We start from the raw sequence: 20,703 nt of genomic DNA, 5'->3' as shown, positions 1-20,703 counted from the left end.
AAGCCTGGCTGAGGCACTTAGTGTCATGGTCTGGTTGACTGGATAGGGCTGGGTGCTAGGTTGGACTGGATGAGCTTGGAGCTCTCTTCCAACCTGGTTGATTCTATGAGACTTAACCTCTGCAGCCTGACTGTAAGAGCAACCCTGGGGAGGTGAGGAGTCCTGTGGGCCAATTAAAACCCCTGCTTGAGCAGTAACTGTTGCCAGCCCTCCTCTTCCTCACTGAAGAACAGAGCAGATTTTAATGCTGTGTATTTGCCAGCAATTTACTCTTGAAAGGGGAAGCAAACCCTTCAGTGCTTCAAAGGCTGTTCTCAGCTGTCACAGGTAGCATTGAAATGGAGAGGCCCCAATGATCAGAATGCTTTTGGGCTGCATAATGAGCACTGCTAACAGCTCACAATGCCTGGCTCTGCAGCACAGCCTTCAAGGTTGTTTGGCAAAGCACAGAGTGTGCACCAAACAACACAAGAAGTTGATTTGAATATGACTTTGCAAAATGAATATGAAACTAATTGAGTTCCCTTATTACTTTATTTTGCCTGTTTGGGGCTTGCTGTCAATAGAAGCAACCTTGAAACTGCAGTAGAAGCGTTGGAGGGGAGCAGCAGAGGGACAACAACACAAGAGGGAAGGAAAGGCAAGTTGGTACAGAAGGTCTTGGATCATCATAAAGCTAATTACTGAGCTAGCCAGCTCAGCATGCATGAATACAGAATGAGGATGAGCATGGTAAGGCTTTACCACTCCATCCATATGCATTGCTGTGCCTGCAGAAAGGCTGCCTGAGGAGAATGCAGGAGGCTGCCATTAAAGAGTATATGCCTGGCACCAGCAGCAGGATGGAGGTAAGGGACAAGCCCCACTCCATCTTACATGGAGGCACAGTTAATGCTGCAGTGAGCTGCCACTATGAGCTACCAGGATGAGCTGCCACTATGAGCTTCCCCCTCTGCACTGCTTTTCCTCTTCTACACTGCTCTCCTGTGCTCTGCTTCGCTTTGGTGAGTCTGCCATGGGCAGGGACACCTCACACTAGATCACATTGCCCAGAGCCGCATCCAGCCTGGTCTTGGACACCTCCAGGGATGAGGTTTCCACAGCAAGCAACTTCTTCCTAACATCTCATCTGAATCTCCCCTCCTCTAGCTTGCGTCCATCCCTCCAACACCTATCACTACCTGATGCCCTAAAAAGTCCCATCCCAGCTTTCTTGTAGCCCACATTAGATACTGGAATGTCACAAGAAGGACTCCTGGGAGCCTTCTCCAAACTGAACAGCTCCAACTCTCTCAGCCTGTCCTCACAGCAGAGCAGCTCCATCCCTCTGATCATCCTCCTGGCCCTTCTCTGGACCGTGTCCCACAGAGAGGGAAAGCAAATGGCTCAATAGTAGACTGTTTGAGGCTTTGGAAACAAAAATATTAGCTGCTAACATCTCTTTTTCATCTGGTCTTGCTGCATGGAGTCCAAATAATTGGAAATACTTTGTCCAGAAACCATCAGCTGCTGAGCAAACAAGGGGACACAGCCTCAAGCTGTGCCAGGGGAGGTCTAGGCTGGATGTCAGGAGGAAGTTGCTGGCAGAGAGAGTGATTGGCATTGGAATGGGCTGCCCAGGGAGGTGGTGGAGTCACTGTCCCTGGAGGTGTTGAAGCCAAGCCTGGCTGGGGCACTTAGTGCCATGGTCTGGTTGGTTGGCCAGGGCTGGGTGCTAGGTTGGGCTGGCTGAGCTTGGAGCTCTCTTCCAACCTGCTTGATTCTGTGATTCTAGTAGAAATGCAACCTCAACAAACAAAAATTGCTCCTACCACTGCAACTTTTAAAATGAGCTCGGGAAGCTGGGAGAGGACACTGCCCGAGCAAAATGAGCTACCTGCACTAGACAGAGGGGGAGGGCAGAGCACAGGGTGGAAGCAGGCAGCAGAGTGGGACAAAATCCCTCAAAGCAATAGCACAGAAATGCTGAATAAAATGCACAAGTTGACTCTGCAGATGGATCTGAGGAAAATAAACAAACAAAACCCAGCCAAAAGATAAGAAAAAGAAGAAGAACAAAAAAAAGCATCCACTCTGGCTGTAAATAGGCTCCAGGGGAGGCGCCAGGCAAGCTGGAGAGCCACAAAGCCAAGGGGGAGGGGGAAATCAGTGAGTAATCCGCTGGGAGGAAATCCCCAGCTTCCACCATCAACTCCGGGGATTAGAAAGACATTTCTAAATCATCCAAGTGCAGGCTGGGACAGAAAAGGGACTTTTAAGGATGATTTGACTTTTTTTGCCCCCCCCCTGCAGCATCACATACTGCCCAGCCGGGCCAGGTCCTTGCCGCCTGTCTTTGCACGCACCTCAGATGCGGCGTTTGAGACGGAAAGCTCTCTGCAGGAGTGACTTAACAGCTGCCTCCTGAGCAGTGCTCGCTTCCAGGGGCCTTTGCCTGCCTTTCTAACCGGTTGCAGAGGTGTGACTGCCAGTCTGCCTCGGCTCGATTCACTTCTTGCCTTTTGCTGGGTGAATCAGCTGTGCCATTCAGCTGTGAAAGCTCCTGGAGCAAGGCTAGAGAGGATTTGGTTAATCTGGATTTGTAAGCCTCAAACTCCTGGCTTAAAAATCCATAATGAATCTGTGCCACTGACTACTTCCTCCTCCCTCGGGAAAGCAAAGCATGGGTGTGTGCAGAAAACCAGAGTTACTCCCCTGGCCCGTGAGAAGTCAGCCAGGGCAAGTAGAAGCAGAGGTCTTGCCACCACCTTAGCCACACAACTGAACCTCCTCCTAGTCACAGCTTTCTGCGCCCTGCAGAGTGTAGATAGAGCTAACAGCTGCCTATAACTAATAGCTATAACTTGGGTAGCTATCTGTCATATATATGTGTAACTAACAGCTACCTAGAACTGATACATCTGTAACTAATAGCTACAACTTATATATCCACACTAACAACATCTATCTAGATCTGTCATCCATCTATCACCTATCTGTCTATTTACCTATCACCTATTTGCCTATCATCTATCACCTATGTCTATCTATCTATGGCTGTCCATCTATGCCTGTCTATCATCTATCTATCTATCACCTATGTCTATCTATCTACCTATCTATCATTAATCTATCACCTATGTCTATGTCTATGTATCTATGTCTATCTGTCTATATACCTATCATCTATCTATCTATCTATCTATCTATCTATCTATCTATCTATCTATCTATCACCTATGTCTATCTATCTATGCCTGTCTATCATCTATCTATCACCTATGTCCATGTCTATCTATATCTATCTGTCTATCTACCTAACATTAATCAATCACCTATGTCTATGTCTATCTGTCTGTCTACCTATCATCTATCTATCACCTATGTCTATGTATGTCTATCTGTCTATCTACCTATCATCTATCTATCAATCACCTGTCTATGTCTGTCTATCTATGTCTATCTACCTATCTATTATCTGTCTATCACCTATGTCTATCTATCTGTCTGTCTATCTACCTATCTATCATCTATCTATCACCTATGTCTATATCTATCTATGTATGTCTGTCTATCTACCCCTATCTATCATCTATCTATGCCTGTCAGCTATTTTATGTCTATATCTATCTACCTATGTCTATCAGCTATGTATGTATCTATCTATCTTTCTATCTATGTCTATCAGCTATTTATGTCTGCCTGTCTGTTTATCTGTCTATCAGCTATTTGTGTCTGTCTGTTTATCTATCTATCTATCTATCTATCTATCTATCTATCTATCTATCTATCTCTCTATCTATGTCTATCAGCTATTTATCACAGGGTCACACAGGTTCACAGGATCTTAGAGGTTGGAAGGGACCCAAGGAGATCATCTGGTCCAACCCCCCCCACCACAGCAGGACCACACAAGCTAGCACAGATCACACAGGAACACATCCAGACAGGCCTTGAAAGGCTCCACATAAGGAGACTCCACAACATCACTGGGCAGCCTGTGATAGTGGGCTGGGACCCTTACAGTCAAGAAGTTCCCCCTTGTGTTGAGCTGGAACCTGCTGTGCTGCAGCTTCCATCCATTGCTCCTTGTCCTATCCCAGGGAGCAGTGAGCAGAGCCTGTCCCACCCTCCTGACCCCCAGCCCTCACATATTTATAAACATTGATTCAATCCCTTCTCAGTCTTCTCTTCTCCAGACTAAGCAGCCCCCAGGTCCCTCAGCCTCTCTACCTATCTATGTCTATCAGCTGTGTATGCATGTATCTATCTATCTATGTCTATCAGCTATCTGTATCTATGTATGTATGTCTATCAGCTATTTATGCCTATCTATATATCTATGTCTATCTATGTCTGTCTATCTATCTATCTATCTATATCAGCTGTGTCTACCTATGTATCCATGCCTATCAGCCATGTATCTATAAGCTATTTATGTCTATGTTTCTATCTATGTCTATATATCTCTCTATGTCTATGAGCTATTTATGTCTATGTCTGTCTGTCTATGTCTACCAGCTATGTCTATGTATCTATGCTTCATCTATCTATCTATCTATCTATCTATCTATCTATCTATCTATCTATCTACCTACCCACCCAAATAGAATAACCAACCCCACCAAACACTGCCTTGGCAATGTCTCCACAGGTTGCCAAGGCAAAAGTATCACAGAGATGTGAGCAAGGCTACAGTAGCAAGGCAGGAGCAAAAGGAGCCCTCATGTCCTTCGCAGGGTCTGCAGACTTCCACCTGAGAGGGTGAGAGCTCACAGCCAGTGCACCCAGGCTGAGGCAGAGGGCACCCACGTGAGCCTGGCAACAGGCATCTCCAAAGGGGTGAAGTTTAAAGCAGAGAACTGGAAAGTTTGCATTCCAGCAGCAGTTTTCACCCCCAGAAGCAGAGGTGCTTGAACATGTGCAAGCGACTCTGATCAGACCTCTCAGCTAAAGTAACCACGAAGCAGCCAGTTCCCACCTCCCCCAATGGATTTCCTGGGCTTCCTTCAAAGGAACAGCTCTGCCAGTGAGGACCAGGACCAGTGGCCTCTCCAGAAACATCACACAGCAAGAAAGCAGCAGAGTGAGGCACAACCTGCAGCCGCTCTGCTGCCCTCCTCGCTGGGCACCGCGATGCTGCCCACGGCGTGCAGAATTCTGCAAACTAAGCAGCTTTATGGCCATCAACTCTGAACCACACAACAGGATTAATCTGAGATGGACACTGGGCAATTGAAGCAGGCCTGCCAGCCTGCCTTGTGCCAGCAAAGCTTTCAGGCATTCAGAGCTAGCACTTTTTTCTCATCCCTGGGAAATGCCTCTCCTAGGTGTTAAAAGCATGGCAGAACACAAGGTACTTAAACAAAATGCTATCAGAGATTAGCACAGCCAACAGGATAGGAGGGACTGCACAGTCCTTGCTGTAGATTAAAATGCTTTACCAGTAAATCACATCCTGAAGGCCTCCACTTCCCTGGCTCAGACACACAGCTTTTCTCAGCCACTCCATGCCAGCCCTGCAGAGGGGCATGGCTGGTCCCAGGGCTGCATAGCCCTGAGGGCTGAGGATGGATACCACAGAGCTGCTCTTGGTGAGAAGAATTAGATGCTAGGCTGTGAAACTGAAGCAATGGTGATGTCTGCTGCACTCATAGGCTTGCTGAGATGGATTAAAAACAAGAACACAAACACAGATAACAGAGCTGCTCTCTGGCTCTGGCTGCCTCCCTTCTCTCCCTAACCTGCTGTCTGTGTAACTAATCCTTCTGCTGCCTAACCCCCCTGGCCGATCCTCCAAACTCACCTTGGATGTAAGGCAAAGTCTGGGGTAATGTGGAGGGGTGGGAAGGAGGTGGAAGTGTGGTTGGGAGTCTCTCCTGGAAGCTCTGGGAGGGCTGCCGTGTTTCTGTATTACCTTTTTAACTTGTCTATTGCTGTCTATAGCTGTATATGTTGTAAATATCTGCTTGTCTCTCGTGCTCAGCTGTAAATATAAAGCTCCATTCTGCTTTCCAGCTCAGCTGAGCTTAGTCTGGCTGATTTCTTAACTGCAGGAGGGCAGGTAACAACCAAACCATCACAGGTGGAAATCTCTCTGCTGAGGATGTGGACTCCTCCCTCTCTACTCTTGCCCTGGTGAGACCTCACCTGGAATATTGCATCCAGTTTTGGGTTCCCCAGTTCAGAAGGGACAGGGAATGAGTCCAACAGAGGGCTAGGAGGATGATGAAGGGACTGGAGCACTGCCTGATGAGGAGAGGCTGAGGGACCTGGGGCTGCTTGCTCTGGTGAAGAGTGAGAGGGGATCTAACCAATGTTTATAAATAGCTGAGGGCTGGGGGGCAAGAGGGAAGGGACAAACTCTTCTTAGTTGCACCTTGTGAAAGGACAAGGGGTAATGGGTATAAACTGCAGCACAGGAAGTTGCAGCTCAAGATGAGGAAGAACTTCTTCACTGTGAGGCTGACAGAGCCCTGGCACAGGCTGCCCAGGGAGGTTGTGGAGTCTCCTCCTCTGGAGCCTTTCCAGCTCTGCCTGGATGCAAAAAGCAAACCCCAAGCCCAAATCAGCACAATGATATTTTCAACTGAAGGCTTGCTTCAAAACCCAAACCCAAACCAACCCAACAAAACCAGAAAGAAACCAGAGACAAGTCAGCACAAAGAACCCCACAACCCTGAAAACAGCCAAACTTTATTGTTTTGGAAATACAATCTATCATAAAGTAGAGATTTTTAAATGCTCCTTCTTAAAACAACAGCAAAGTCCACTTTTGTGGAGGTGAAATGAGCCACATGGGGGTGGGGAAGGGTCTCTGTATCGCTAGAACCTGGATGGGGTAGCTGCTGCTGGGCACTAAGAGCACACAGCAGATTTGGTGCAGTGCAGACTCCTTGTTTGGTAGCATATGCTCATTTATGCTGTCATAGCAAGAAGCAATTAGCTGACATGTCAGGGGGCAGCTGCTCAAGAAGACTCCTGAGGCAAGAGCAGCTCCACCGTCAGCTGAGGCAGCAGAAGGAGATGCGGATGGGCGCCCACAGACCTGCACGCATCTCAGGTTGCCTCACTGGAGACCTCCCTGCAGGTTGTTCCTTTTCCATCAGGAGCCTTGCTGTTTACAGATGCTTCTTCTTTTTGATGGCCTCTGCCCTGACAGCCAAGCTCTTGGCACAGATGGTCAGGACCACGATGAGAACTCCCACCAGGAACGTAACCAGAGGCCAGAGGAAGCAGTGCAAGAGGACAGTCTCGTCGTGGGTGCGCTTCAGCATCACATCATCTGGCCTGCAACCAAGGGCAACAGAAGAGAGAGAACACAGACAGCAACTTGACATCATCAGTGTGTCACGCGTGGAAAGCATCTGCCATGGAAGCAGTAAAGGCATTTTACTGCAATAAAGCAGTAGCAATAAAGGCTGTTCAGTCTGGAGAGGAGAAGACTCCAAGGTGACCTCATTGTGGTCTGTCAGTACCTTAAGGGGGCTACAAGAAAGCTGGGGGGGGACTTTTTAAGCTACCAGGTAGTGACAGGATTAGGGAGAATGGAGCAAAGCTGGAAACGGGGAGAGGCAGACTGGATGTTAGGAAGAAGTTCTTCAGCATGAGGGTGGTAAGAGACTGGAACAGGTTGCCCAGGTTTGGAAAGGCTCCAGAGAAGGAGACTCCACAACCTCTCTGGGCAGCCTGTGCCAGGGCTCTGGCACCCTCACTTAAAAGAAGTTTCTCTTCCTGTGGAGCTGAAACCTTCTCTGTTCCAGTTTGCATCCATTGCTCCTTGGCTTATTGCTGTGCACCACCCAAAAGAGCTTGGCCCCCTCCACTTGACCCCCAGCCCTCAGCTATTGATAAACATTGCTCAGATCCCCTCTCAGCCTTCTCTTCTCCAGACTACACAGCCCCAGGGCTCTCAGTCTCTCTCCAGAGAGGAGATGCTCAACTCCCCCACTCCTCCTCATGGCTCTAAGGGATGATGAACTAAATCTGCTTGTAGAAAGCACCCAGAGAAGCAGCAAGGATTGCTCCAGCCCTGCTTGTCCTGCAGGACACAGCCATGCTGATGGACAACTCGTTAGTGTCCTGCTGAGCTTGTTACCAGCACACTTCATTAGTCCACCTCAAGGATCAGCCAGGGCTGGAGCCACCCTGCTGGCCTGGTATGATAACCTTTCACTCCAAGCCTTCCACAGTGATTAACACAAGAGAGCTTCCCCACATGTTTCTCCATCAGGGATATGCCCACAGGGATGCCCATTTTGCCAAGCACAGAGTGTCACCAAGACAGCAAAGTCACTGGCAGTGAGCTGTGAGCCTTACCTGGCCCATCACAATCGCTTCTAAGCCCTGAGGCAGTCATGACAGCTACACTGTGAGACAAGAGGAGGCAGAGCTGGGCTGTGCCAGTGGGTGCAGATCCTCAGCACCACTGTGGAGATTACCAGGAGGTCAGCAACCAGAAACCCTGCAGGGCCTTCAGGAGACTTTGGGTGGTTGTCACCTGCCCATAAAGCACACAGCAGCAGGAAAACACTGCAGCTACCTGGGCTCAAAGGAGCAGAACATTTTACCTGAAGTCTACGGATCTAGGATTCGAGGATAGAATCAAGCAGGTTGGAAGAGACCTCCAAGCTCATCCAGTCCAACCTAGCACCCAGCCCTGTCCAGTCACCCAGACCATGGCACTAAGTAAGAGTTGATCTCTTCTGCCAGGCACCCAGGGAAAGAACAAGGGGACACAGTCTCAAGTTGTGCCAGGGCAGGTTCAGGCTGGATGTTAGGAGGAAGTTGTTGCCAGAGAGAGTGATTGGCATTGGAATGGGCTGCCCAGGGCGGTGGTGGAGTCTGTGTGCCTAGGGGTGTTGAAGCAAAGCCTGGATATACTTAAAGCCTCTTTGTAAGTCTCCGCTGCTTTCTGCCATAAGCAGCGAAGAGCTCCCTGGGTCCATCTAGTGGGCAAGCGGCGCTGGGCTGCAAGCGGCGCTGGGCTGCAAGCGGCGCTGGGCTGCAGGAGCCTTCTCTTCAGTGCCATCAATGTGAATGTATTTTTGCTAGCTATTATCTGGAAAATGTTTCCATGACAGTGCAAAGAACACAATGGCATCCTGGCCTGGACCAGGAGCAGTGTGGCCAGCAGGACAAGGAAGGTTCTTCTGCCCCTGTGCTCAGCACTGCTCAGGCCACCCCTGGAGTGCTGTGTCCAGGTCTGGGCCCCTCAATTCAAGAGGGATGTTGAGGTGCTGGAAGGTGTCCAGAGAAGGTTGACAAACCTGGAACACAAACCCTATGAGGAGAGGCTGAGGGAGCTGGGGGTGTGCAGCCTGAAGAACAGGAGGCTCAGGGCAGACTTCATTGCTCTCTGCAACTACCTGCAGGGAGGCTGTAGCCAGGTGGGGTTGGGCTCTGCTGCCAGGCAATGAGGGGGCACAGTCTCAAGTTGTGCCAGGGCAGGTTCAGGCTGGATGTTAGGAGGAAGTTGTTGGCAGAGAGAGTGATTGGCATTGGAATGGGCTGCCCAGGGAGGTGGTGGAGTCCCCATCCCTGGAAGTGTTGAAGGGGAGGCTGGATGGGGCACTTAGTGCCATGGGTTAGAGAATGAGAAGGTGTTAGCTGCTAGGTTGGAGTCGATGATCTCAGAGGTCTTTTCCAATATGGTTAATTCTGTGATGGAGAGCTATGAGGGTGATTGTGAAGGAGCCTGAGGGGGGGACCTCAGGAAAGCTTATAATAATGTGCAGGTGAGTGGCAGGAGGCTGGAGCCAGGCTCTGCTGGGTGATGCCCAGTGCCAGCACAAGGGGCAGGGGGTGGGAGCTGAGGCATAGGAAGTGCCATGGGAACATGAGGAAAATGTTTTCCCTGTGAGGGTGCCAGAAGCCTGTCACAGGCTGCCCAGGGGTCTGTGGAGTCTCCCTCTCTGGAGATATTCAAGAGCTGCCTGGATGTGTTGCTGTGTGATCTGCTGTAGGTGCTGCTGCTCTGCAGGGAGGTTGGACTGGCTGAGCTTTGGAGGTCCCTTCCAGCACCTATTGTGACTCTGTGATGCACACACACATGCCAGTTACATCTGTCAGCAAGCAGCTGCAGTGTCCAGATGTGAAACAGCTGCAAGAGCACTTCTGCCTGGGCAGGCACAGGGTACTCACCTCAAGTGCTGGTTAAAATAGCAGGTGAATGGCTGTGAGCCCACTTTCTCCTTCCAGTATTTCTGCTTGTATGTGACGTTCTCAGAGTTCTCCTGGTCGTCTCTTGCACAGGGAGGGATGTAGGAGCACTGCCAACACAAAGCAGAGTTGCTGGCTTAGTGCTGCACTCAGGAATGGGGGTGCCACGGACAGAGGCACTGAGAGCACCCTCAGCACATCTGCTGACCACACCAAACTGTGTGGTGCAGCAGCCAGGCTGGAGAGCAGGGATCCAGCCAGAGGGACCTGGACAGGCTGCAGGGGTGGGCACAAGCCAACCTCAGGAGGTTCAACAAGACCAAGTGCAGTGTCCTGCAGCTGGGTCGAGGCAATGCCAAGCACCAAAACAGGCTCGATAGGGACTGGCTGGAGAGCAGCCACAAGAAGCTCAGCATGAGCTGTCAGTGTGTTCTGGCAGCCTAGAGAGCAATCAGAGCCTGGGCTGCAGCAAGAGAAGTGTGGGCAGCAGGGCCAGGGAGGGGATTCTGCCCCTCTACACTGCTCTGGTGAGACCCCACCTGGAGTGCTGTGTCCAGTTCTGGAGCCACTGTTCCAGGAAAGATCTGGAGGTGCTGGAGCATGTCCAGAGAAGGACTACGAGGATGATCAGAGGACTGGAGCTGCTGGAGGTTGGACTGGATGAGCTTGGAGGACTCTTCCAACCTGGTTGATTCTGTGATTCAGTGAGGGTGGTGAGAGCCTGGAAGGGGTTTCCCAGGGAGGTGATGGAAGCCTCATCCCTGGAGGTGCTAAAGGCCAGGCTGGATGTAGCTCTGAGCAACCTGATCTAGTGTGAGGTGTCCCTGCCCATGTCAGGGGGGTTGGTACTGGATGATCCTTAGAGCCTCTCCTAAGCCTGACAGCTCTGTGGTTCTGTGACTGCCAGGCTTTAGGTGCACACACAGATTGTCAATTCCTTTAAAACTGGGAGCTGCAAGCTGCAAGTGGCAGAGTGTGGGAAGCCCCAGAGTGATCCTCACATATGATCACAACCTAATCATTGATTACCATTGATTAAATCCCCTCTCAGTCTTCTCTTCTCCAGACTAAGCAGTCCCAGGTCCCTCAGCCTCTCCTCATCAGGCAGTGCTTCAGTCCCCTCATCATCCTCACAGCCCTCTGCTGGACCCTCTCCAGCAGATCCCTGTCCCTTTTCAACTGGGGAGCCCAAAACTGAAGGCAGTACTCAAGATGAGGTCTCAGCAGGGCAAAGCAGAGGCAGAGGAGAACCTCCCTTGATCTGCTGGCCACACTCTTCCTACCACACCCCAGCATCCCATTGGCCTTCTTAGCCACATCCTGAGTTTCAGGCCACTGCCAAGACCTCTTTTCCCCAGCTGCATGGGAAAGCAGCAAGCTGTGAGACTCTCCAAGGACAGCTCTGTCACAGAGGACACCACAATTCTTCACATCAGTTTCAAGGCTTTTAACTTAATATGAAGCTATTAAAAATGGAGTTGTTCAGGGCAGGGATTTTTCTTGATTTGGAAGATTTAAGGGGGCCTGGCAGACAGCTTTGCCAGTCAGCACATCTGTCTTCTCCAGCGCCAGGGATGGGCAGCGTGCGGGAGGACTGCCAGTACCTACAGGAGGGACACCTGGAAGCTGGGGACAGCAGTGATTATGCTCTCCATAACTCAAGCTTCACACCATCCTCTGCACAATAACGCCATGGACAGCTGACAGAAAGCACTCTGGGCTGACTTTCAACCCTTCCTCTTTATCTTCCTGTGGAAAACACAAAGGAGGCACCCAGGGCACTGTCTGTGCTGGAGCTTGTTGGGGGTTAACAGCATTGGAGAGGAGAATCACAGCACCACGCAGGCTGGCACAGCCCCTCAGGAGCACCAAGTCCAACCTAGAACCCTACTCTACAGGATTCACCTTAAACCAGAGCCCCAAGCACCACAGCCAAACCACCCTGAAACACAGCCAGGCTGGGGGACTCCACCACCTCCCTGGGCAGCTCACTCCACTTCCTGACTACTCTCTCCAGGAAAAAGCCCTAATGTCCAATCTAAACCTTCCCAGCCTCTGCTTGAGGCCATTCCCCCTTGTTCTGTCTGCAATTGCCTGTGAGCAGAGCCCAGCAGCAGCCTCTCCACAGTGTCCCTTCAGGTAGCTGCAGCCAGCAATGAGCTCTGCCCTCAGCCTCCTCTGTTTCACACTGCCCATCCCCAGCTCCCTCAGTTGCTCCTCAACAAATTGCTACTCCAGGCCTTTCCCCAGCCTCTTTGCCCTCCTCTGGATCCTCTCCAGCATCTAGAATCATAAATCATAGAATCAACCAGATTGGAGGAGACCTCCAAGATCATCCAGTTCAACCTCCACATCTCTCCTGTACTGAGAGTCCCAAAACTGAACACAGTACTCGAGGTGTGGCCTCACCAGAGCAGAGTCCAAGGGACAATCACCTCCCTGCTCCTGCTGGCCACAGCATTTCTGATCCCAGCCAGGATGCTATTGGCTTTCTTGGCCACCTGGGCACACTGCTGGCTCACATTCAGCTCCTGTCTATTACAGCCCCCAGGTCCCTTTCTGCCAGCAGCTCTCCAGCCACACTGCCCCATACCTGTAGCATTGCTTGGGGTTGTTGTGACCCAAGCGACCTGGCACTTGGCCTTGCTGAAACTCATCCCATTAATGCCAGCCCATTGACCCCTGCCCAAGGAAAAGCACAATCATATGAATCCCAGAGGTCACCTTGAAGCATCTCCTCAACATAACCAAGGCCTTGAGCCACAGTGACCACCCGAGGTCCAGCTCCAGTCTGGGTTTATCATCTGCTGCATAGACTCTGGAGCTTGTTTGCCTCTCAAGAAGATCAGCACAATTTCCACTAACCTGATGTTCATTTAGGCTCCTTCTGATTGATCCCTGTGGATCCCTCTTTTCTCAGCCTCCCAAGCACATTAATTGGGGACTTGGCTTGATCACCTGCATTGCCTTCCAAAGCACAGTCAGCAGGTAGATAAAAGGGAATCATAACCTGACAACTTTTGCTGCCTTAAGTTGGTGGATGAACCTGAAGCAGCCTCCCTCTCTGACAACAAGCAGCTCCTGGAAGGTTAATTCCACAGTTCAGGCATGGCAGGAAACCCTACCATCTACAGCTAACAAATGCCAAGCACTGGAAAGCAGACCAGGATGCCTTGTGCTCGGCTGCAGCTCATGCAGCAACGTCCATCACTGGAAGTGTCCCAGCCTGTATCTCTCAAACAAGTGGCAATGAAGGTTGGAGAGAAGTTAGCTGGAGAGCAGCCCTGTGGAGAAGGACCTGGGAGTGCTGAGTGACAATGAGCTCTGCGTGGGCCAGCAACGTGCCCTTGTGGGCAAGGAGGGCAAAGGGATCCTGGGGAGCATTAGGCAGAGTGTGTCCAGCAGAGTGAGGAAAAGGAGTGAGCAAGGGAGGTTCTCCTGCCCCTCTACTCTGCCCTGGTGAGTCCCTACCTGAAATACTGTATCCAGTTCTAGAGGGACAGGGATCTACTGGAGAGGGTCCAAGGGAGGGCTACAAGGATGCTGAAAGGGCTGCAGCACTGCCTGAGGAGGAAAGGCTGAGAGCCCTGGGGCTGCTTAGGCTGCAGAGAAGAAGGCTGAGAGGGGATCTGAGCAGTGCCTCTCAATAGCTGAGGGTCAGGAAGGAAGGGACAGGGACAGCCTCTGCTCACCTGTGCCCTGCCATAGGACAAGGGGCAAGGGATGGAAACTGCAGCACAGGAAGTTCCTATGATCCTATGCTTCTACAACGCTAGGATCCTACAGTTCTATGCTCCTATGATCCTAGGATTCTACAATACTATGCTCCTAAGATCCTATGCTCCTAGGATTCTGTGTTTCTTTTTGGCAGCTGCTGTGCTCCCCTGTCCTTTTAAACACCCAGCCCCCAGCTCTGTGCCCCGTGCTGGCTTGGCTGCGCCACCAGCGCGCTCCACGGCCAGAGCGACAGCGACAAATTGACTTTGGAATTAATCCCCCTTAAGCCTTATCTCCGAGATGATTATTGCTATCAAGGCAGCAGAAGAAAGGCACTGGCCCTCCGCTGAGATTTCTTCCCCTGAGACAACCATTCAATAAAAAAACCCTAACTAAACCAAACCAAAGTCCCAACTCCACAGACCACTCTGACTGTACCCAACTGCAGCGGAGCCTACTGCCGTATAGATGCATTTCTGGATTAACTCTGACCCAGCTATATAATCTTTTGAGAGCTAAAACGAATGCTGGGCTGTACAATGATGTGATTATCTCAGGAAGCAAGAGAGAAAAAAACCACATCAGTTTCTTTTCTTTTTTTTTCCCCTTGCAGCTAGACCTCTCCAGAGCAGACAGGTTTGTAGCTGCTCGTCTGTTTATCTGCCAGCCCACTCTACTACAGCAAACTGAGTGGTTTTAGTCTGGGGGTTTGTTGGCTTGGAGTGAAGCTGCCAACTGATTCAATATTGTTGTGTTGTTGGAAGAAGCCTGCACTGTGCCTTCTCCACACTGGTGATTTCACCAGGAGTTGCTAACACACAATGAGAAACAGAGTCACAGTGTCACAGAACCACACACTCACAGAGTCACTCAGAGTGACTCAGAGTCACAGAATCAGAGTTCACACAATCAGTCACAGAATCAGGATCAGTCACAGAATCACAGAAGAGAGTCACAGAACAGTCACAGAAACACAGAACAGAGTCACAGAGTCACAGAACAGAATCACAGAACAGAGTCACAGAATCACAGAACAGAGTCACAGAGCCACAGAACAGAAACACAGAACAGAGTCACAGAGTCACAAAATCACAGAACAGAATCACAGAATCACAGAACAGAATCACAGAGTCACAGAATCAGAGAACAGAGTCACAGAATCAGAGAACAGAGTCACCGAATCAGAAGCACAGTCACAGAATCAGAAGCACAGAACAGAGTCACAGAATCACAGAACAGAGTCACAGAATCACAGAACAGAGTCACAGAATCACAGAACAGAGTCACAGAATCACAGAACAGAGTCACAGAATCAGAAGCACAGTCACAGAATCACAGAATCAGAATCACAGAGCAGCCACAGAGCAGCCACAAAGTCAGAGTCACAGAATTAACCAGGTTGGAAAAGATCTCTAAGATCATCGAGTCCAACCTACCAATTAACTAAACCATGGCACTAAGTGCCTCATCCTTAGAAGCGTAGAGATTGGAAGGGACCTCCAGAGCTCATTGAGCTCAAGCTCCCTGCCAAGGCAGACAGACAGAGTTTAAGATTTAAAGCCAGTTCAAATGACAATTGGTGACTTCTCTTTTTCCTTCCAGATAGCTGGAGGTGATTAGTGTGTGGTGTCTGTCTAATTGCACCAGCACAAGTGGGTGGAATGCAAGAAGGTGGTGGAAATGGGCAAGCTTAAACGGCTGGTTAAGAGTCCATTCATAAATACACAGTGGAACCCGAGCATTAAATCCATTAGATTCCTACTCTGGCCAACCTATTTCAGCATAAAAATCCTACAAGCTTTTAAAGACAGTGAGACTTCAGGACAAAAACTGAGCAGAGAAGAGAACTTCTCAGCTACACAGGCATTAAACTTGGGGGGGAAAGGGAAAAACCAAAGCAAGAGCTAGACACACACCACTCCTTTAACATTCTGCCTTTTCCTAAGGAGATCTAAGCAAACAACTTCCCTTATTTTGTATTGCTTTTACACAAGCTCCTTAAGGTAAGGAAAACAAATACAATGCATTTTTCCCCCTTACATTGTCTTTCCACTTCTTAGTTAGTCAGTTAGTATCAGAGAATGTGGTTACTCCAGAAAATACATCCTTCCTGCTTGGCCTCAGCTGACAGACCAGATTCTGTCCCCAGCAAACTATCAGCCAGGGTAAACAGCCCATACCTAGGGATGCACACTGCAAGCTAGAGAAAACAGACTGCATTGGTAAGAGCATGCAAGTAAAAGGTGCTGCCCTGTGTGCCCTTATTGAAGGGGCTGCCAGCATGCAGCCCTGTATGCCCTTATCTGAGGGTATTGCCAGCACACAGCCCTGTGTACCCTTATCGAAAGTGCTGCCAGCACACACCTTGAGTGCTGTGTCCAGTTCTGGGCCCCTCCATTTAAGAAAGATGTTGAAGTGCTGGAAGATGCCCAGAGAAGGGCAGCAAGGCTGGGGAGGGACCTAGAGCACAGCCCTGTGAGGAGAAGCTGAGGGAGCTGGGGGTGTGCAGCCTGCAGCAGAGGAGGCTCAGGGCAGAGCTCATTGCTGTCTGCAGCTCCCTGAAGGGAGGCTGTAGCCAGGTGGGGTTGGGCTCTTCTGCCAGGCACCCAGCAACAGGACAAGGGGACACAGCCTCAAGCTGTGCCAGGGGAGGTTTAGGCTGGATGTTAGGAGGATCTTCACAGCAAGAGTGAATGGCATTGGAATGGGCTGCCCAGGGAGGTGGCGGAGTCCCCATCCTTGGAAGTGTTTATGAGGAGGCTGGATGAGGCACTTGGTGCCATGGTTTAGTTAATTAGAAGGGTTAGGTGACAGGTTGCACTCAATGATCCTAGAGGTCTTTTCCAATCTGGTTGAGTCTGTGATTCTGTGACTCTGTGTGCCCTTACTGAAGGTGCTTCCAACACAGCCCTGTGTGCCCTTATCAATAGTTAAATGAAAACAGCTTCCTCCATCACGTCTGTGGATGTTGCTCTGAAGCTCTGGGTGCTTTCCAGCAGAAATTGAAATCAAGTCCCCAGGTAGGTGCAACCCTCCTCTTCCCTCCAGACTACCAGAAAGGTAGAAGATGAGACCAAGAAGTGAAAACCAAAACAAACCACCCTGACTATTCAGAGAGCCATTGCGGTTGCTGCCCTGTTTGAAAGCCTCTGCCAGAACTGAGGGTGCTCCAAGAGCTGCTGAGCCCAGGGGTGCTGGTGGCACGGCTCAGCACCCACCACTCACCTCCCATGTCTCGTGCCTGCTGGAGGTGGGCACTAAAAGGCCATCAGGGACAGCTGTGCTGCACTCCCTGCAGCAATGCTGCATCTTCATCCCGTATCTAAAGGGTATTTCACCAACTCCACCCTGCCCACATGAAGATGGAAAGGGTTTTAGGGAAGCCCTGATTCTTGGGGAGCTGTGTACTCATGCTGCACCTCTCTGCAACCGTGGCCCCCAGAGGCTCCCCCAGAGAAAGGAGGGGCTTGCAAAGCTCTCTCGCAGTCCACCTTTGCACCCGCTTCACTCACACCACCCTCCAGTGCTGCAGACTCATTTCTCATTGTTCCTAAGTGGTGCCAACAATTCAATCCAAATCCTGGCAGCTTTACTGTCCTGCTTCGGGGTCTGCTGATTTTTGCTCCAATCGACTTTCTGAGCCCACAAGCTACCAAGGGGTAAAAAACAACCCCTAAATCCAAAGCTTGCAGCTTAATCCACCTGCCAAGGGACAGATCCACGCTGGTGGATCTATTGACTGTGGAGATGTGAGGCTGCACACCCCAAAAAGACGGACATGCAGGTCTGCTCCCTAGCCCCTGCATGCAGCCCCCTGCATCACACCTCGTACACTTGGTGCTGTGCTACACCCACATCTCAGCTGAGGATCCGAAGTTCACTTCTCCAATGGACTCCCCGATTCCAGGTTCTTTCAGGGGGAAGGGAGACTTTCCATTCTCTGGAAGCTACCTAACCGCAATCTCCTCCCCGCAGACAGCAGGCTGGCAAGGTGGTTTTCCCTCAGCATGAAAAGAAAAAGGACCAGGTAGGATAACTGCCTTTAAGGAAAGGGATAAAAAGCACAAGTCACAGACTGCCTTCAGACTATCCCAAGTCTGCTAGAAAGCGAAACTTTAAAGATGCTTCCGTTCAGTCCTTTTTCATGTGGGCAGTGGAGAAGAATCAAAAGAGCACCACCGAAGCACCTCCTGATTGAGCGCAGCGCTCTCCTCGGCGCCCTCCCACCAGCGGCTCCGCTCCGGTCCTCGCTGGCGTCGCGGGGAGCTGCTCGGGGAAGCTCCTCACCGCCCAGAGACTCGCCCTGCTCCAGCGCCGCTCTCGGCTCGGGCACAGAGCTTCCCGCCGGCATCAGCAGGCTCTCGTCGGCAGCAGGAGTCTACTCCCCCTGCTTCCTCCGGCGTCCCGAAGCTGCCGGCGGGGCGGAGCGGGACCGGCAGCTGCTCTCCGCCGCGCTTAGGCTGCCCGGAGCCGAGCGGGCAGCGCTCCTGCGGGAGGGGTAGCCCCAGGGCTGGTGCTCAAAAGAGAGGTTACAGCCCAGGTGTGCATATGTGTGCGAGAATCCATGTGGCGCTCCACCGGGCGCAGCGCAGCGTTCCGCTACCGAGGGTGAGTATGAGCGCTCCTTCGGGCGCACGCACTTCGTACTCGCACGGCCCCGATTCACGAGGTGTGTGTAGGGACACACACGGACACTGTCTGCTGAGCAAGAGCACAGGGCAACTCAGGGCGATGCTACAACGCCTCATTCGCTCCCCCCCGCCGCCAGAGAAAACCCCGCACCTGAACGCAGAGCGCTTTTAGGGGACCTCGGACCCCAAAGGCGGGCACAAGGAGCGGTGAAAGGGCAGCCAGCACCGCGAAGTGGGAGTAGGATGGGCACCCACCACTGCGAAGAAGGGGCAGGATTCGCCCCTGCCCCCCCCCTCCCCTCCTGTCTGTCCGTCTGTGTCCTCCTCCCCCCTTCCCCCCCCCCCCCCCCCCCCCCCCCCCCGAATGTTGGGGCGCTCGGCGCTGCGCGGATCTCACCTTGGGGTTGGTGCGAAGCTGCCGCTCGTCCTCATGGAGCAGGGCAGGGGCGGAGGAGCGGGAGGTGCGGACCAGGACCTGGAGGCAGGGGTAGCGAGCGGTGCCCCGGCAGGCAGCCCCGCAGGAGAAGGTGCAGGGAAAACGCTCCCCCAGCTGCCGCACCGCCAGCACCGTGCAGTTGGCCGAGCCGCCGCCGCCCCGCTCCTGCAGCGCCGGGCGCAGCCAGCAGCACCCCAGCCCCAGCAGCGAGAGCAAACCGGCGGCGATGAGGAGGAAGCCCAGCCGCATGCTCTTGTCCTCCGCCTCCGTGTACTCGTAAGCCGCCCGGCTCCGCGCCATCGCCCGGGTACCGCTGGCAGCCGCCGCCGGGCAGCCGCTGCTGCCATCGGCTAAAGCTCCTGCCGCTCCCCGCCTCCCTCCCCGCCTCCTCCGGGGCTGAGGGACCCACGAGGGTGGGTGCAGTCATCACGGGGAGGGGGGCGGATAAAAAGAATAAAGCAGATAAATAAAATGCAAGTGTAAACCCAGATGACCCAATTCAGGCCCCTCCGGGGGTGGAAGGGACAGCTTGCGCCGGGATTATCTGCAGCGGGAGATTTGCTGTGGGGAGGGAGGACTAGTCTGGATTAACGCTGAGTACCGGGCAAGGTGCAGTATCTAGAAGGGGGCAGGCGGGTGGATGGGGGGGGGGGGGGAGGGGTGCATTGCAGCCCCCCCCCCATCTACCTGCCTGCCTCTGAGCCAACATCCTCTTAACAGGGTAGCAACCCCACAGGCAAGCCCAGAAGTGAACAGGACAGCTTGAGGTTCCCCCAATAGTTGTTGCTTCCCAGTTCTCGCTGCCAGCTTGCTCAAGCCCCAGAGAGCACCTGCCAAGGCATGCTCAGTACTCCCATGTGTCCAAGTCTGACAAGTCTCTGCCTATAAACATGGGATCAGACCCCAGATTACACCTCTGGAAGCGAGGAAGCAGGCATTGTTGTCACTGTGTTAACTGAGGAGGGAAACTGTGAGAGTTGGCTGAAAGTGGCTGCTTTGGAGCAAGGGCTCTGCTCTGGCCAGCCCCCAAATCCAGCAGCTGCCCATCAGGGGGGGACCCAGCCTCTTTCATCGTTGTTTGGAAGCCACAGGTAAGCAAGATGATAACTGCTAACATGCTTTACACAGGCATTGCTTTCAACAGGAAACACACAAGGTTAGGGCTTGGAAGGGAAAGCTCAGCCAGTGCAACCCCCCTGCCAGAGCAGGAGCACCCAGAGCAGATCACACAGCCACATATCCAGGCAGTCTGGAGTACCTCCAGAGAGGGAGACTCCACAGCTCCCCTGTGCAGCCTGTGCCAGGCTTCTGTCACTCTCACAGGGAAAAACTTCCTCCTCATGCTTCCATGGAAATTCCTATGCCTCAGTTCCCACCCATTGCCCCAACAAGAGGAAGGAACTGACCTTTGAGGAGTTACCCTAAGAAGCACTCTCTCTGCAAGCAGGCCTGCAGAGGAGTAGTTGGTCCAAGAAAATCCACTTATTCTGCAAATAAAGTCTGGTTATTACTCAGCATTTCCCACGGTGGCAACACAACAGACCAAGCTCTCCAGTGCCAAAGCACCAGAAGCAAGTCATATTTTTCTTCCCTAGTCTTGAGCCTGGGCAATTAGGTAGAACAAAATGTGCTAGTTTTGGAGCTGGTAGCTGAATTTGATGATACAGCAGATGAGAAGGCACAGAAGTAATAGAAGAATAAATAGGGGGGATGGCACTTTCCTCTGGCCACCTTCTGTTGCAGAGTGCAACTTCAAAAGGTCAGAAATAAAGTTGATCC

The 20,703-nt window shown here is 51.8% G+C and overlaps 1 protein-coding gene across 1 annotated transcript; it reads right to left on the bottom strand.

The window, feature by feature from the left end:
- Positions 1 to 6,703: 6,703 nt before the first annotated feature.
- Positions 6,704 to 19,327, bottom strand: KCNMB4 (potassium calcium-activated channel subfamily M regulatory beta subunit 4). The gene is made up of 3 exons (XM_064166236.1): positions 18,886 to 19,327; positions 10,123 to 10,250; positions 6,704 to 7,269 (listed from the first exon to the last, which is right to left on the bottom strand). Exons 1-3 carry the CDS (start codon positions 19,222 to 19,224, stop codon positions 7,101 to 7,103), a joined length of 636 nt encoding a protein of 211 aa, XP_064022306.1. The 5' UTR covers positions 19,225 to 19,327; the 3' UTR covers positions 6,704 to 7,100.
- Between the last annotated feature and the right edge of the window lie 1,376 nt (positions 19,328 to 20,703).

The sequence above is a fragment of the Pogoniulus pusillus genome, chromosome 27 (assembly GCF_015220805.1).
Source record: "Pogoniulus pusillus isolate bPogPus1 chromosome 27, bPogPus1.pri, whole genome shotgun sequence".
NCBI lineage: Eukaryota > Metazoa > Chordata > Aves > Piciformes > Lybiidae > Pogoniulus > Pogoniulus pusillus.
Note: the sequence above shows the minus strand (reverse complement) of the source record. Positions and strands in the feature narration are given on the sequence as shown.

Excerpts from the sequence above, each read along its gene's own strand:
- KCNMB4 (XM_064166236.1), bottom strand. The coding sequence starts at position 19,224 with ATGGCGCGGAGCCGGGCGGCTTACGAGTACACGGAGGCGGAGGACAAG. Across the intron at positions 10,251-18,885 it reads AGCTTCGCACCAACCCCAAG|TGCTCCTACATCCCTCCCTG; the intron begins GTGAGATCCGCG and ends TTGTGTTGGCAG. Across the intron at positions 7,270-10,122 it reads TATTTTAACCAGCACTTGAG|GCCAGATGATGTGATGCTGA; the intron begins GTGAGTACCCTG and ends CCTTGGTTGCAG.